Consider the following 14262-nt stretch of genomic DNA (forward strand, 5'->3'; position numbering starts at 1 on the left):
CGGCAACCTCCGCAATCCGTGCGTTGCTCTTAACTAATTTAGCTACGGAAGCCTACCAGCCGGGCTAGCACATGATTGGCGCGAGAGCATCTCGCCGCGACAGACTACCCGTCCCTCTTTGTCGCGACAATCATGTGCTCGGCCTACAGAACCTTGCAAATCTTTGCATTCCTTCCCTTATCACGCCTTTGGGGTGGCGTTTTTTCCATTTTTTCCTTTGATATAAAATTTGGAGTATCGTTCGCAGACGTATCTGTCTAGCTATCACGGTTCATAAGATACAGCTTGGTGACAGACAGACAGACAGACAGACAGACAGACAGACGGACAGACGGACGGACAGACGGACAGCGGAGTCTTAGTAATAGGGTCCCGTTTTTACCCTTTGGGTACGGAACCCTAAAAATCATTTTTCCTCTCACTAGCTCGAAAAGTTCTCTTTTATCCTTTAAAACAAGCGGGGAAAAACGCATGTTATCCACTAGTGGGGAAATTAATTTGACCTTGGATGGAGCATGTTTAAGTAGCTTGACAGATAACAAAACGTTTGATATTAATTATCATTAAACAAATGGTTTGAGAATCTAATAAAAAATACCAAATTTAGCTTTATTTAATGATTTTATGTCATAAACCTTAAAGTTCCATAAGAAACGTTTGTTTTTTAATAATGATGTTAAATGTAATTCTGAACGCACAAGTTGAGTCGATGCAATTTCAAAACGCATCATTGACATTTCATACGTCAGAAATGTCAACATTGACAACAAAATTTTGACTTAAAAATTTCTCACGTAAAAATACAGAATTTCCAGTTTTTTGTTATAATATCGTAAAAAAATGAGTGATTTCAGTGATGAAGATGATCTAACGCCTGTGGATGTTGCACTTTCCTCGCTATAGTGAGGTGAAAAGTTTTGTGTTACACACGGGTGCAAATGTATTTTACTTCTCGTGTTTCAATTCCACACTCGCGGGTAAAATACAACTTTGCACCCTTGTATAACAAATAACTATATCCATATACAGGTTGATTTATGCGACGTGAGCAGGACTAACCCTGCACACTCAGTAACGGTTAATTGATCGGTTACCATCGTACTTACGTGAAACAATCACACTTTTTCCAATTTTCTTACCTTTTGATGAGGACAAAATTAATTCTTTACAATCATGTCACAGTGTCAGTATTTGACGGATGTATTCTAATTGTAAGATGACCATGCATGTGGGAAATAAATTAAAAACTTTCTTTTAACACGACAAAAAAATTATACTATTACAAAACAGTTGCTTTTAATTTACTAAATGCGCAGTGTTATTCCTGCTCACGTCTCCTGAATCATCCTGTTCCTGTATATACAGGGTGGCTAAAAAATAAGTGCATTCCCGTTGTCAGGGAGGTTTTGGGATTATACTGAGCAACTTTTACTATGGGGCTAACCACGAAATCGCGAAAAAAAATTTAACCCTCCCATAGAAAATGGACCAGCCAAAATGTATAAAACAGCCAAATTTTTTTTCGCGATTTTAGGGTTGGTCCCATAGTAAAAGTTGCTCAGTATAATCCCAAAACCTCCCTGGCAACGGCAATGCACTTATTTTTAAGCCACCGTGTATACATTTTTGATATTTTTAGTTTTAACAGTTTTAAATGATTCACGGTTAGTTTCACTAGACTTAAATCATTCATTCATCATTCATATTATAATTCTTAAGTCACTTTTAGTTTTAATCGTATATCGATAGATGGCAGTAAATTTGCTATAACTACAAAATTTACTATGACAGTAGTACCCCTCTATCCTATATATTATCTTTGGTATTTCTGAGGGCCGTGACTTCTGTGCCGATATAATGCTAGCAGAATCAAGTGCAGTGTAAAGTTTGACGGTCGATGTTAAATAAAACTCATCATATTAACATTACCAACATCACCAACCCAATCATATTGGGGCACGATCATTTGGACATTTTAAAGCTCGCCTTTGTAGTATTTAACTAGAACTAATGGTTGGGAAGCCCAAGAGGGGGTTTTTGTAGTTACTCGAGCGCGTCAGATGAGTGATATCTTGCTACCCCGCGGAATCTACCTTTACCACTTTTAGCCGTCTATGTTGAGCAGTTGGTTGATGGGGGCGATTCAACAAATCGTTAAGCAGATTGTGGATTTGGTCATTTTAGTCCAAATTAATGCTATAATTGTGCTATTACTAAATCTTACAATAAAATTATTGTACGCATTTTATTAATCTGACGGTTACAATGTGAAAATTGGGCGTCGAACTTGTGGTCGTCGGATTAAGGAAATGCGTACAAATAAGTGTCATGTTCAGTTATAGAAAAATTATAGCATTAACTTGAACCAAAACGACCAATATCACATTCACGAACTTTTTGAATTCCTAGAATTCGGTCTGGTGCGGTAACGTAGATGCGTGTGGTCCCGCTGAAGGCGCAGCGAGGGCGGCGCTCCCGCCGCCGCGGCCGGCAGCGGCTTGGACCGCAGCCCGAGCAGCGGGGACACACGTCCCGCGGAGCTCGTGCATTCCCGGAGCGCTATGATCTCTTCCGGAGAGCGGGAGCCTGGATGTAACGTGTTTTAATTATTATTTCAACACACTTGCTCGTAACGTGGAAGTTATTGAGCCGCTTTTAGGCTCATAATCCTAGATATTAAACACGCATGCTTATTCATTATATTATATAATGAAAAAGCACACGTGGAATTATAATCCGACTGACTTAAGAAGGTAACTGATTGCTAATACTATGTATGGAAACAGATCATTCTTAAATTGGTCGAGTAGATTTTTGAACGCGGACTGGAGGGCGCCGGTGAGCCGCTGACCGCCTGCCGGGGCCCGGCCGGTCCGCCAGCGGCAGGCGAAAGGGGCGGCAGCAGTATGACAGATTTTAGACTTTTACTTAGCTGTTTTAATAATTAATATGAAAGTTTCTTTTTTTTCCTCGCAAGTGTGTTGAAAACCGTCGTGTGAAACGCACATGCACATTGCATTGGTAATTACACACATCGGCTTTCTTATTGCACAATATCGCCTCATAGTAATGACCAACGTAGCACACTTATATCACAATGTACTATTACTGCTATTTAGAATTCAATTTAATAATTTCATGCTTGAAAAACTAAAGCTTCTAACTCTAGAAATAGATGTCTAGATAAATACAAGTATAAATGTTAACATTCACGTGACCTCTGTAACTTGGTTAGAAACGCTTAGTGTCTATAGACATTCTTCATTCAACCCTTACTACATACGAGTACCTAGAAAAACATAGTAAAACATTGAAAAATTGTTATTTGTACAACAAGAGAGCATGCACAAAGGTTGATATTTCTGTTGAGTGCTTATTTTGAGTCTCGTGCAAGCGAAAGATTCTAATTTAGAATCTTGAGCGTAGCAAGGGACTCAAAAGCTAGCGAGATGTAAATAACTTTGATGATTTTTCACCTCAGCAGTAAGAGCATGTTTGGAAGGAAAAATACAATTTGAAAAAATGTAATCCTTCTTCATCACTTTTTCACTCTTGTTTTCATAAGGTATTCTAACAATTAAGTTTGATTACCGCCATAAAATACAATACCAAAACGAAATAAACTTCAATGATATAATATGGAATGGAAATAACTCAAATAACGAACGTTAATTGACAACTCCATCGATAACTTTTTTTTTGGAAATAATAATTAAGATACGCTCCGAATTGCGGATGGCGGCTATTTGTCAACTATAGTTGACATTGATTGCAGATTGTTAAAAGTAGAATTATTAATTTATCGTGATAATCTTTGTATTTTTTTAAGTTCATTATTTTAATTTTACAATAAAATACGTAAAATATAGTGTTTTTATCAAATTTTAAACTTTTTTTTCATTAAATAATTATTACGAATTCATACGCGTGTGTTTTGGAACGATGCGTTCTGACTTATTTCAGGGGTCTATTTATAAATACTGTTAATACACCGTTGAATGGCGTTTGAACTTTTTCTTTTTGCTAATTGCTTGAAAGGGACGGAGGGAATAGAATCCAAGTAGGTACTTCGAACTTGTATAGGCCCCGCATGTAGAAATGACGTTCGAATATTAAAGGTCACTTGAATGTCATTTTGTCTCACTCAGTGAGCAAAATGCGATTTTGCTCACTGTTTTTAAGCAGTAAAGTACCCTTGTTCGAGCTTTTCAGGTGAAAAATATGTTATTCAATGTTTTACTATATCTATGTAATAAGGGTTGAATAAAGAATGTGTCGAACTCGTGATGCTGTAGGGACACAAATGGCTTACCACCAGAACATTTGAAGTCTTTCTCGACACTAGTGCTCGTTGACATCTCCCCTTTCTTTAACTTGGCCCTTCTCCTCGCTCTGGCTCCCCAGTAGGTGTAGTTGACGGCCGCGTACTCGAGCAGTGCGGCGAACACGAACACGAAGCACATGACCAGGTATATGTCGATGGCCTTCACGTAGGAGATGCGCGGGAGGCTGGAGCGCACGCCCGTGCTTATTGTGGTCATCGTCAGTACCGTCGTTATACCTGGACGGTGAAAACTATATTAAGTAGAAGCTTAAATTTTTTCTGTCAAAAATTCATTTTTGGCACAAGTTTTTACAGCTGACTGTACTTTTCTTTCCACGGGCAACTCATACTCATCGAGACAATTCTAACAACCCCAAACACAATTAATTTGCGTTGTTTTATCACAGAGTTCCCATGGCCACCTTCTGTCTCCATCATCATAAATATCATAATATTGCATTGTCATCCGATTTACATACATACATACATACATATAATCACGCCTATTTCCCGGAGGGGTAGGCAGAGACCACGGATTTCCACTTGCTACGATCCTGACATACCTCTTTCGCTTCCTTCACTTTCATAACATTCCTCATACACGCTCGTCGGTTTAGGGTGCTCTTGACCTGGCCTTTCTTCAGGATTTCCCCGATCTGATCAGAGAAAGTCCGCCGAGGTCTGCCCCTTCCAACTCCCGTTTCTACCTCTCCCTTATACACTCTCTTTGTTAGCCTTCTTTCACTCATTCTTTCCACGTGTCCAAACCATCTCAACATACCTTTCTCAATTTTTGTCACTACATCTTCGCTCAGTCCACACTTTTCCCTTATCACACTGTTCCTAATTCTATCTTGTAATCTCACACCACACACACTTCTCAACGCTCTCATTTCCACTGCATTCACTTGGCTCTGATGCCTCTTCTGCCATATCCAACTTTCGCTACCATACATAAGTGTAGGCACCAGCACCCCTCTATGCACAGCCAACCGTGCCTTTTGCAACACCTTCTGGCTGCTCATAAAAGCGTTAAGTGCCCCATTCACGCGATTTCCAGCACTCACTCTCCTTTCAATATCTTTATAATGCTTACCGTCCCTAGTGAATAATGTTCCCAGTAAATACATGAATTTTATACGGCAAAAAAGAAGTACCGACTATTTAAAAAAAGCGTAGACACCAAATAAATGGGTTCTGATTTTGATTACGGTGAATAAAAGTAGATGTAAGTCAAACGAGTTGCCAATCAACATTGTTCAGACTATAATGAACTGTTGCCATATAAATGAGAATAATAGCGCCCTCTTGACAATGATCATATATTCCTGGTCAGGCTTTACCATAATTGGCGCTCACGATGCGCAGGCAGCTAGCGATGAAAAAGACCGATGACATTCAGCAAAAAATCATGCGAATTGTTTCCGCTAAAGACACGTGGAAGAAACTATTAGAGCGCATCTATGGAGGTACCTGCTTAAACAAGAGATAATACCTATGCCTGAAATTCTTCAGTTACAAGATTGATCCGAATTATGACATCGTTACTCGTGAGATAATTTTAAACAATATCTGGAGCAAACTGTGTACGGAGCTACGGAGAGTGGCGTGGCGTAGGTATTAAGTACCCCAAATTCTCCTAATGTGACAATTATTGCAAAGAAAATAGATATATGTAGAGTCAGAAGCAGCTAGTGAAGGGATTCAACCTACTTGATACCAACTTGGCACTTACACCTGCTTTTATTAGGTACTATCTTTGTATGCCAAATTGAAAGCAATAAAAATACTTACTTTACTTTATATTTTTGTAAAATTAATACCACTCTTTGAAACCATTTATGCATAATGTTAGGTCTACTTGGGTGGTTTACAAGTACATTTTTTGTTTGGTACCTAGTAATAAAAAATCTTTTATAAGTTACAAGAAATCAAACAAAAAATTTACTTGTGAACCGCCCAAGTAGACCTAATATTATGTAAGATGAAATTACACGTACGTATGTATATGTAGTTGTGCACGCACACAATTTTATTATATAACCCTTTGTTCTGAACATGTTTGTTTTGTAGTTTTAAGTGTTTATATGAAGTCTCTTAGTTCAGTGTGCCTGTCGGCAAAGGCCTCCTCCAACTCCTTCCAGTATTTCCTCTCTCTTGCCACCCTTGTACGCACACCCACACACACATACATCGTTAGTTTCGGGAGCAAGTCAGAGATGGTGCTTTTAAATGAGTTTCCATAAAATGCTTCAAGTGGGCTCTCTTTACCTATTATACTTACTTTACTCTTTGCGTACGACTTACTCAATATAGGTTCCGGAACCTATATTTGATAGCTCACGATCGAGCGCCTGGTGCCATATACCTCCCTTTACTTACTTCCATGAGGGTAATACTTTCCTACTACTACTGTCAAAACGATTTGCTAATATGGAATTTATATGAAAACTAATACAGTGACGTCACGGTCAACTCACCTACTTTTTATATTTCTGTCCGATTAATTAAGTAGAAATTGTGTTTAAAAATAACTGCTATCTACGTTATCTGGTGAATTATTACGAGCATGGTGTGAAATAATTTAGTTTAAATACAGGAAACATCCCTATTGTGTAAAAGCCTTATTAGTAACATTTGTGATGACTTCAATGTCTCCTCACTATTAGCTAGCATGATCTCCTTTGTAACAACTGTCATAATGCTGATCGCAAAAGAGACAACAACTGCATCGTGTTATAGCGTAAGTTTTAGTACAGAAACTGCAACAAATCGCTCACCTAATGCAACTCTCGCAGACGTAGCCTCGTGATTAATCCAGAACGAGACCCACGAGAGCATCACAATCAGGATGCACGGCAAGTAAGTTTGGAACACGAAGTAGCCGATGTTTCTGCGCAGTTTGAAACTCAGCGATAGCCGCTGGTACACGCCCGTTGCTAACTTCTCCTGTAACATTGAATTTCAGTGAACAATCCATATAGCAATCGCTGGTGGGCGAAGTAATCTTTATTTACACACTTCAATATCGACATGTTTCGTCTATGGTGTAGAATTGTAGATATTCCATTATTCCTCAATTTTATAATGATTTTATAACTGGACTTAACTACTTAGTAGTGAGGTTACATATTTAATTATTATACTTAAATAAATTGCTGACAGGACCATTGATGGTTTTTTCAAGCTTTTAAATCAGATTACATAATTTTCAATTGCAAACTTTTTTTTTGTATAGGCTTCGGCCAATCCAACTGTGTACGTTTTTAATAAAAGAAGATCGCTTAAAATAGCTATTTATGCAACAAGTGCGGAAATCATCTTTACGCACGTGTATCATAAAATGTTTTACTATGCGAGTAAATGTGCGAGTAAATAAAAAAACATATCATGGCAAATAAGTTTAATTATTAAAAGGAGTGTTTTAAATCGACACGAGTTGCGAATTACCTATTCGCACGTGTATCGTACAACGTTTTACAGTACATATGGCCCTTTAAACTTTCGACATATGCACGAAAAGTGCTCTTTTCCGCACTAGTGCGAGTAGCACCATATGTACTGTAAAAAAAATTGAAAACAAAGAGCACTAGTGCGGAAAAGTAGTACTTTCCGCATGATATGGCTCCGTAGGAAACACACTTTTCGAGCACATGCATTGTAAAATACTTTATAACTTACGATTCTATCATTAGTTTCATGGCCCAGTATAGTAAACTGAGGCAGCTCGGCGTCCTCCACACCGCGTACCGGCGTCTCCTTCCAATACATCACCACGTCCGATACCGTGTACCCATCTGTAGGGTAAACGATATGTTAGCATGCTGTTAACGCGTACGCTGTCGCAAGATGACCCAATATGTCAAGTACCTATCTGGGGCGACTCTTGGTACAACGGGCCACCGTTTTAATTTTGAAAGGAACATTGTCAATATGTAGGTAGGTACATTTGTATTAGGTATTGAGTAGATACTTAATATTAAAAGATCACCTTAAGACATGATAATCCATCTGCTTAGCTTAGTACCTTTCTTCATTACTCCCCAAAAATACTATTTCAGAAAATGCTTGAAGTCTTTTCTCTGTATAAATAGGTATTCTAGGAATTTAACAAAACGTTTTAATGATATTCGATAAGTAGTTAACGTCCTGTACGGTGTTTATATTTTTTTTTTTAACTCACGAAATGACATCAATTGATTTGGCAAAACTAAAGCTTGTTGCTGTGCAAACTAAAATTCATAAATGAGACTGACGCGCGAAAAAAAAGTGCGAGTAGAATGGCCAAAATACGAGTAGTGTGTATATATGTATGGAGCACTAGCTAACGTAGCACCAAATCAAGCCATGCAAGGCTAATTGGTCAATCGGGAAAATGGTCAAAGTCTGTATGATAAAAGTTTAACACGTCATCGTTAGCTTGAACGTTTGGGCTAGATTTATTTTCATTTTTATTTTAGGCGGCTGGTACTGAATCGTTAGCACTATATTCTTTGAATTTTTTTACTACTATACTTTGTCCAACAAAACGTGCTATATGTAAGTATTATTGCCTTGACAGACAAACAACTGTATGTGACATACGAAAACTAATTCAATTGCTTACTGTTTCGAACTGGCTTGGCAATGACAATGCACATTGAAAATATGACATTTTTTACAGTGAAGGCGTATTCTGATTTTAATAACAGGTTACTTATGAATTTGATGTGGATTTGTTATGGACATGATCGGTCCGTGTCAAAAGTGACGTTTCTGGTTGAAGAAATGACCAAGGAGTTTTCATACAAGGGGAGCTAGTACATACAAAAAGTCAATAAATAAAATTTCTACTTATTACCTGCTTACTCTATAGTTTCATTTCGCTTGGTAGGATAGGAGGAGGGAGGAAAACGTGCCGAACGAAAGGCCCGAGACCTTCCTTATGTTCCTTTCAGGAAAAATGAAGCTTCCTTGGTATATACTCGTAGTTGAGTACCTATTTTGTTAAAAAGTATTTGTTTATCATATATTCTAAAGTGAATTAATTAGAGTGGGTAAATCTATAATAATGGCATTTATATTTGTTATGTTTATTAGCTGTGGCCACATTCGTACAATTGTTACTTTATAGTCGTCCTAAAAAAAGAAAGAAAGGGTCAGCGGTATCTTCGATCTCGGCACGTTTTTAGGGTTCCGTACCTCAAAAGGAAAAAAATGGAACCCTTATAGGATCACTCGTGCGTCTGTCTGTCTGTCCGTCTGTCACAGACTATTTTCTCCGAAACTAATGGGTCAATTAAGTTGAAATTTGGTACACATATGTAAGTTTGTGACCCAAAGACGGACATGTAACGTAAACAAATGAATTTTAAACAGGGGGGCCACTTTTGGGGGGTAAATGAGAAAATTAAAAAGTTTTTCAAACTATATCGTGTTACATATCAAATGAAAGAGCTCATTATGAGAATCTTAAATATATATTTTTTATAATTTTAAGATAAACAGTTTAGAAGTTATTCAAGAAAATAGGCAAAAAATTACCATTCCCTCCTTTATCTCCGAAGGTACTGGGTAAAAATTTTGAAAAAAATACATAAAATAGATCTTTACCTATAGATCACAGGAAAACCTATTAGAAATGTGCAGTCAAGCGTGAGTCGGACTTAGTTACTTAGTCCGACCCGACTTAGGTCGATCCGACCCCTACGGGTTTTTTAAAGACATTTCACATAAAAAATACATTGTTTAAATTGTGTAATGTACGGAACCCTTGGAATGCGAGTCCGATTCGCACTTGGCCGGTTTTTTGGTGGCGAGAGTGCAAGTCTGTGGTTACTATAATCAGAATACGCCTCCAGGTTTATTTCACAGGCATCATTTATAAACAAACAATATTTTCATCATACTACAAGACCTAGACCGATCGATAGCGTCCTTGTGCGAAAGAAAAGCCTCGCACACAGAAACTTGCGTTTTGCGTAAGGGCTATCTAACATCAATTTGCGTTAAATGATGTATCAGGCTGGATGCACGAAGCGGTGAGCGGCCACGTGTTACTAGTGTAAGAGTCACACAGCTTTCAATCTCGACGGTGCAGTTCTGCGAGTCAAGCGGGTAGTAGTGCAGGTCCATCATGCAGGCCAGGGTGGCTGTGAAGCGCATGCCGTAGGTGATGCTCCCGTCCCCGCCCAGCCGCACCAGCTTGTTGCGCTCGGTCACGTCGTGGAGGAAACTGGAACAATACACGTTTTCGGTGATATAAATTTTATATCTTAAAAGGTAATAAATAATAAAGTTCCTAATTATGAAATAGTCTACAATAATTAATGTAACTTAATATGTATTTAAGAGAGGGCTAACGCAAAATTCTAGTTATTATATTGTATTTTTACATATTTTAATCAAGGGAAAATACCATAAAATCACACGGAAACAAGACTATATTTGCAAGGGCAGACTCTAACCAAACCCTTTAAAAGGTTTATGTTGACATTGTTGACTCGATAAAAAAATTACGAAAACGTGTCTAATTTTCATATATTCTGTGTATAAGCAAATTTTGGCATAGTTGTAGGGAATGGTGTATTAAACAAGATACTAAAAGTACTGGAGGGTGGGGGTGAAGCTAACGGGTGGGGGGGGGGGTTAGGGTACCTTCTTATAGTATTTCATAAATAACTCTTAAACGTTGGCCCAAAAATATCACGTCAAACTGACACTGGAGGTAGGACGCCCGACGCCCTAGTAGTAGAAATTAAATGAAAAAGCAGCCTGCATACCTCGTGAATCTTAACGCTCTAATTTACTTTGAGGGCTTTCAAGTGAATACTGGCACCGTCACTCTACGGTCAGTGATAAAAAAGAACAAAATTAATAAAAACCTAAAACGGTTAGAATACTTCGAAAACCGTGCAACTTTTACTGAGATCATGTTAAGTTGGTTTGAATGATCATTTTAGAAAGAAAGAAAATAAATTTATTCAGGACTTACAGTATTGCTTAAATCTAATACAACACTTTTATTAATATCTATATATACCGGGTGTTTCCTGTAACAGGAGCAATACATTAAACTGGAGGCTGTACGCCTCAAACTGACCAACATTAAATTTGTTGAGCAACTTTTTACGCGCGTACGAAGTACGAAGTACGCGTACGAAGTCGCGGGCAACAGCTAGTAAAACATAAACGTCACTGAAAAGGTCTCCCCTCAGCTTGATGTCAAGTTACCTTTCAGGTATCTTAACGCTGGTCTTCCGTGGAGACCTGTCCATGCGATTTTAGAGTGTCCTACCTCCAGTGTCAGTTTGACGTGCTATTTTTTGGGACATCCTGTATATCTATTTAGTAGGAAATTTTATACAGATTATTTAAGTATAATACAATTATTTGCTATAGGTCACCGTTTACGAGTTATTTACGAAAAACTATAAAAAAGGACCTTTCTGATGACCGGACCTTTATAATGAGCAAATTAATAACCATCCAGGAAATTAGAATTACTTAGTTCTTGAAGGCGGTGCCAAACCAAAATGTTGGAGAACAAAAATTTTTGACAACTAAGAACGCTGCACTTGCATAAATATTTTTTGTTATTTTTATAAATATAACTAATGTAGATAATCAAGATGAAAATGAGAGCCCTAAATAAACCTTCAAGGGCGTATATTTAAAAAACTATACAAGATATCGAAAAACTTGACTTAATAAACCTTGTAACAAATTAAATAACTTTTTATTTTGTATAAGTGGCCATGTCGTTCAGACGCATAGTTTCCGAGATATAAACGAAAAACCGAAAAATGAAACCTTAAAACCTGGACTTTTGATATGTTCACCTAACTAGTCCAAACAAAGCTAAAAAATTGTGTTCCTAGCATTTCGCTCTATACCTTCTTATTGTTTGGCCTAAAAATAAATTTTTATTTATTCCTTTTGGTTCCCGCCTTATGAAATCGAGTAAATACAATTCAAGAAAAGAAATCAAGAATAATTTGTTTTAACAATTTACTTACATCATTTTTGATTAAAAAAAAAGATTCAATGCGGGATTAGTAAAATTAGAACAATTACCAATTGTTCCAGGCGGGGAAATAAAGAGACAATTTTTCCATTTTGTTTCCACACAGTTGCTCGTGGGACGGGGATGCAGAGGAGTACACCACTTTTCTGCACTAGAGCAGAAACGTATCACTTTCTGCGCACTTTTTAGAACAACAACGACCCACTTTCAGAGCATGAGATATGAAAAAGATTTTTTATGTTATATTATACTATACCTTGTATTATTATATCTTACCTATTCTTGTCATTAGCAAAAAACGTGTCAGGCACCCAAATCTTGTCGGCGAAGTCCCCCGATAACGTGAGCACCTCGTCCTGTAGGCCAAAGCCTAATCTCTCATCTTTCCAGTACTGGTTCAAGTACAGCGTTATTGTGTAGTCCTGAAACATAAACCCTTAACCAATTCCCTGTTTAATATTAAAAGTCATGTTTTTTAACCGACTGATAATTAAAACTATAGGTAACTCCCACAGGTGGGTCTTTTAATCTAAGCTGTAGGGCGTCTTGGTTAATAAATGTTGAAATACTTAATTTCAGATTTCAGGCGATACTAATTTAATTTCTTTATTATTTTAGATTTATTTTAGTTGTTGGGTATCTAAGATAAACTTTTGAACTGTAATAGATTATTAAATATCTGAAATATATGATGATTTTATTTAATTTAATATTTTTTTTACTATGGATTTTTGGTATAAGGTAAATATGAATTCACAATAATCTAACTAAGTACAAGAAAGGTTCGAGTACTCATACAACATAAATTATGTTATATCTACCTATTATTTAATTCTTACAAACCTACATAAGTATATATTTTTTAACTTCTTTTTAATACTTTATTTACATACAAGATATACATATACAGTGGTACTACGTAAACGAAATTAATAACTAGCTTAAATCTAAAATAGGCCCTTGAGGCATTGTACCAAGGATGCTAGCGGCATTTCCTCGCTGTATCGCAATGCTGATACGTTGTGCGAGGAAGCCGCCAGCTCTTCGGTCACCAGTTACGTCAACCAGACGCTTCGCGATTTCTGCAAACAACTTGTGCGCGCTGGGACCCCCCATGGACCTAGTTTCAACTCCAAATGGAACGAAATGATACTCTCCCTTATTTTAATATCTTTATATCTACTCGAAAAATATAAAGGGCTAAAGAAAGACATCCATCTAGTTTTCATAGACCTTGAAAAAGCGTTCGATCGCGTCACAAAAGAGCTCATTTGGCAAGCGTTACGAGCACAACTAGTCCCTGAATATTACATCGGAATTCTAAAGGATATGTACCGTAATATCAAGACTGGAACTGTCTGCCCTGCTGGTGTTGGTACGGAATTTAAAGTGAATGTCGGGGCCCACCAGGGCTCTACTCTTAGCCCAATACTGTTTAACCTGGTGATGAACTATGTCACTGAACACCTTCAAAAACCAGCCCCTTGGTTTCTTCTATACGCTGATGACATCGTTCTAATAGCGGAAACAGTACAGGAGTCGTAGCACGGTACGCTTATCACCATGCCTGTCACGTTCTAACAAGTATGTGAGTGCGAAAGTGACGGACTTAGTGATAGAGGAAACCATGCTGCGCGGGCAGGAGATCCAAACTGACTTAACTGCATGGTGCATAGCTTTAGAGCGCAGAGGGCTACGAGTGAGTCGAACTAAAACTGAATACATGTACTGTAACTTCTCGGGAAAATCAACATCGACCAACGTGCTGCAGCAACCATATCTGCACAACACCTGCTTAAAACAAGTGGACCACTTTAAGTATCTAGGATCTGTTGTAACATCTACAGGATCTATTGACAAAGATATAGAAAACCGCAAAACAGCTGCGTGCATGGGGGTTCTCTGCGATGCGAAGATGTCGATAGAAATTAAT

General features: G+C 37.7%; 1 protein-coding gene across 1 annotated transcript in view; it reads right to left on the bottom strand.

The window, feature by feature from the left end:
- LOC134741674 (gamma-aminobutyric acid receptor subunit beta-like) overlaps positions 1-14262 on the bottom strand; it is a 28172-nt gene that overhangs the window by 653 nt on the left and 13257 nt on the right. The window contains exons 4-9 of the mRNA XM_063674539.1: positions 12606-12751; positions 10381-10538; positions 8006-8121; positions 7105-7273; positions 4313-4561; positions 2395-2586 (exon numbers count right to left, since the gene is read on the bottom strand). Of these exons, the coding sequence (XP_063530609.1) occupies positions 2395-2586; positions 4313-4561; positions 7105-7273; positions 8006-8121; positions 10381-10538; positions 12606-12751 (1030 nt within the window). The remainder of the gene's footprint in view (positions 1-2394; positions 2587-4312; positions 4562-7104; positions 7274-8005; positions 8122-10380; positions 10539-12605; positions 12752-14262) is intronic.

Source organism: Cydia strobilella, chromosome 5 (assembly GCF_947568885.1).
Source record: "Cydia strobilella chromosome 5, ilCydStro3.1, whole genome shotgun sequence".
Classification (NCBI taxonomy): domain Eukaryota; kingdom Metazoa; phylum Arthropoda; class Insecta; order Lepidoptera; family Tortricidae; genus Cydia; species Cydia strobilella.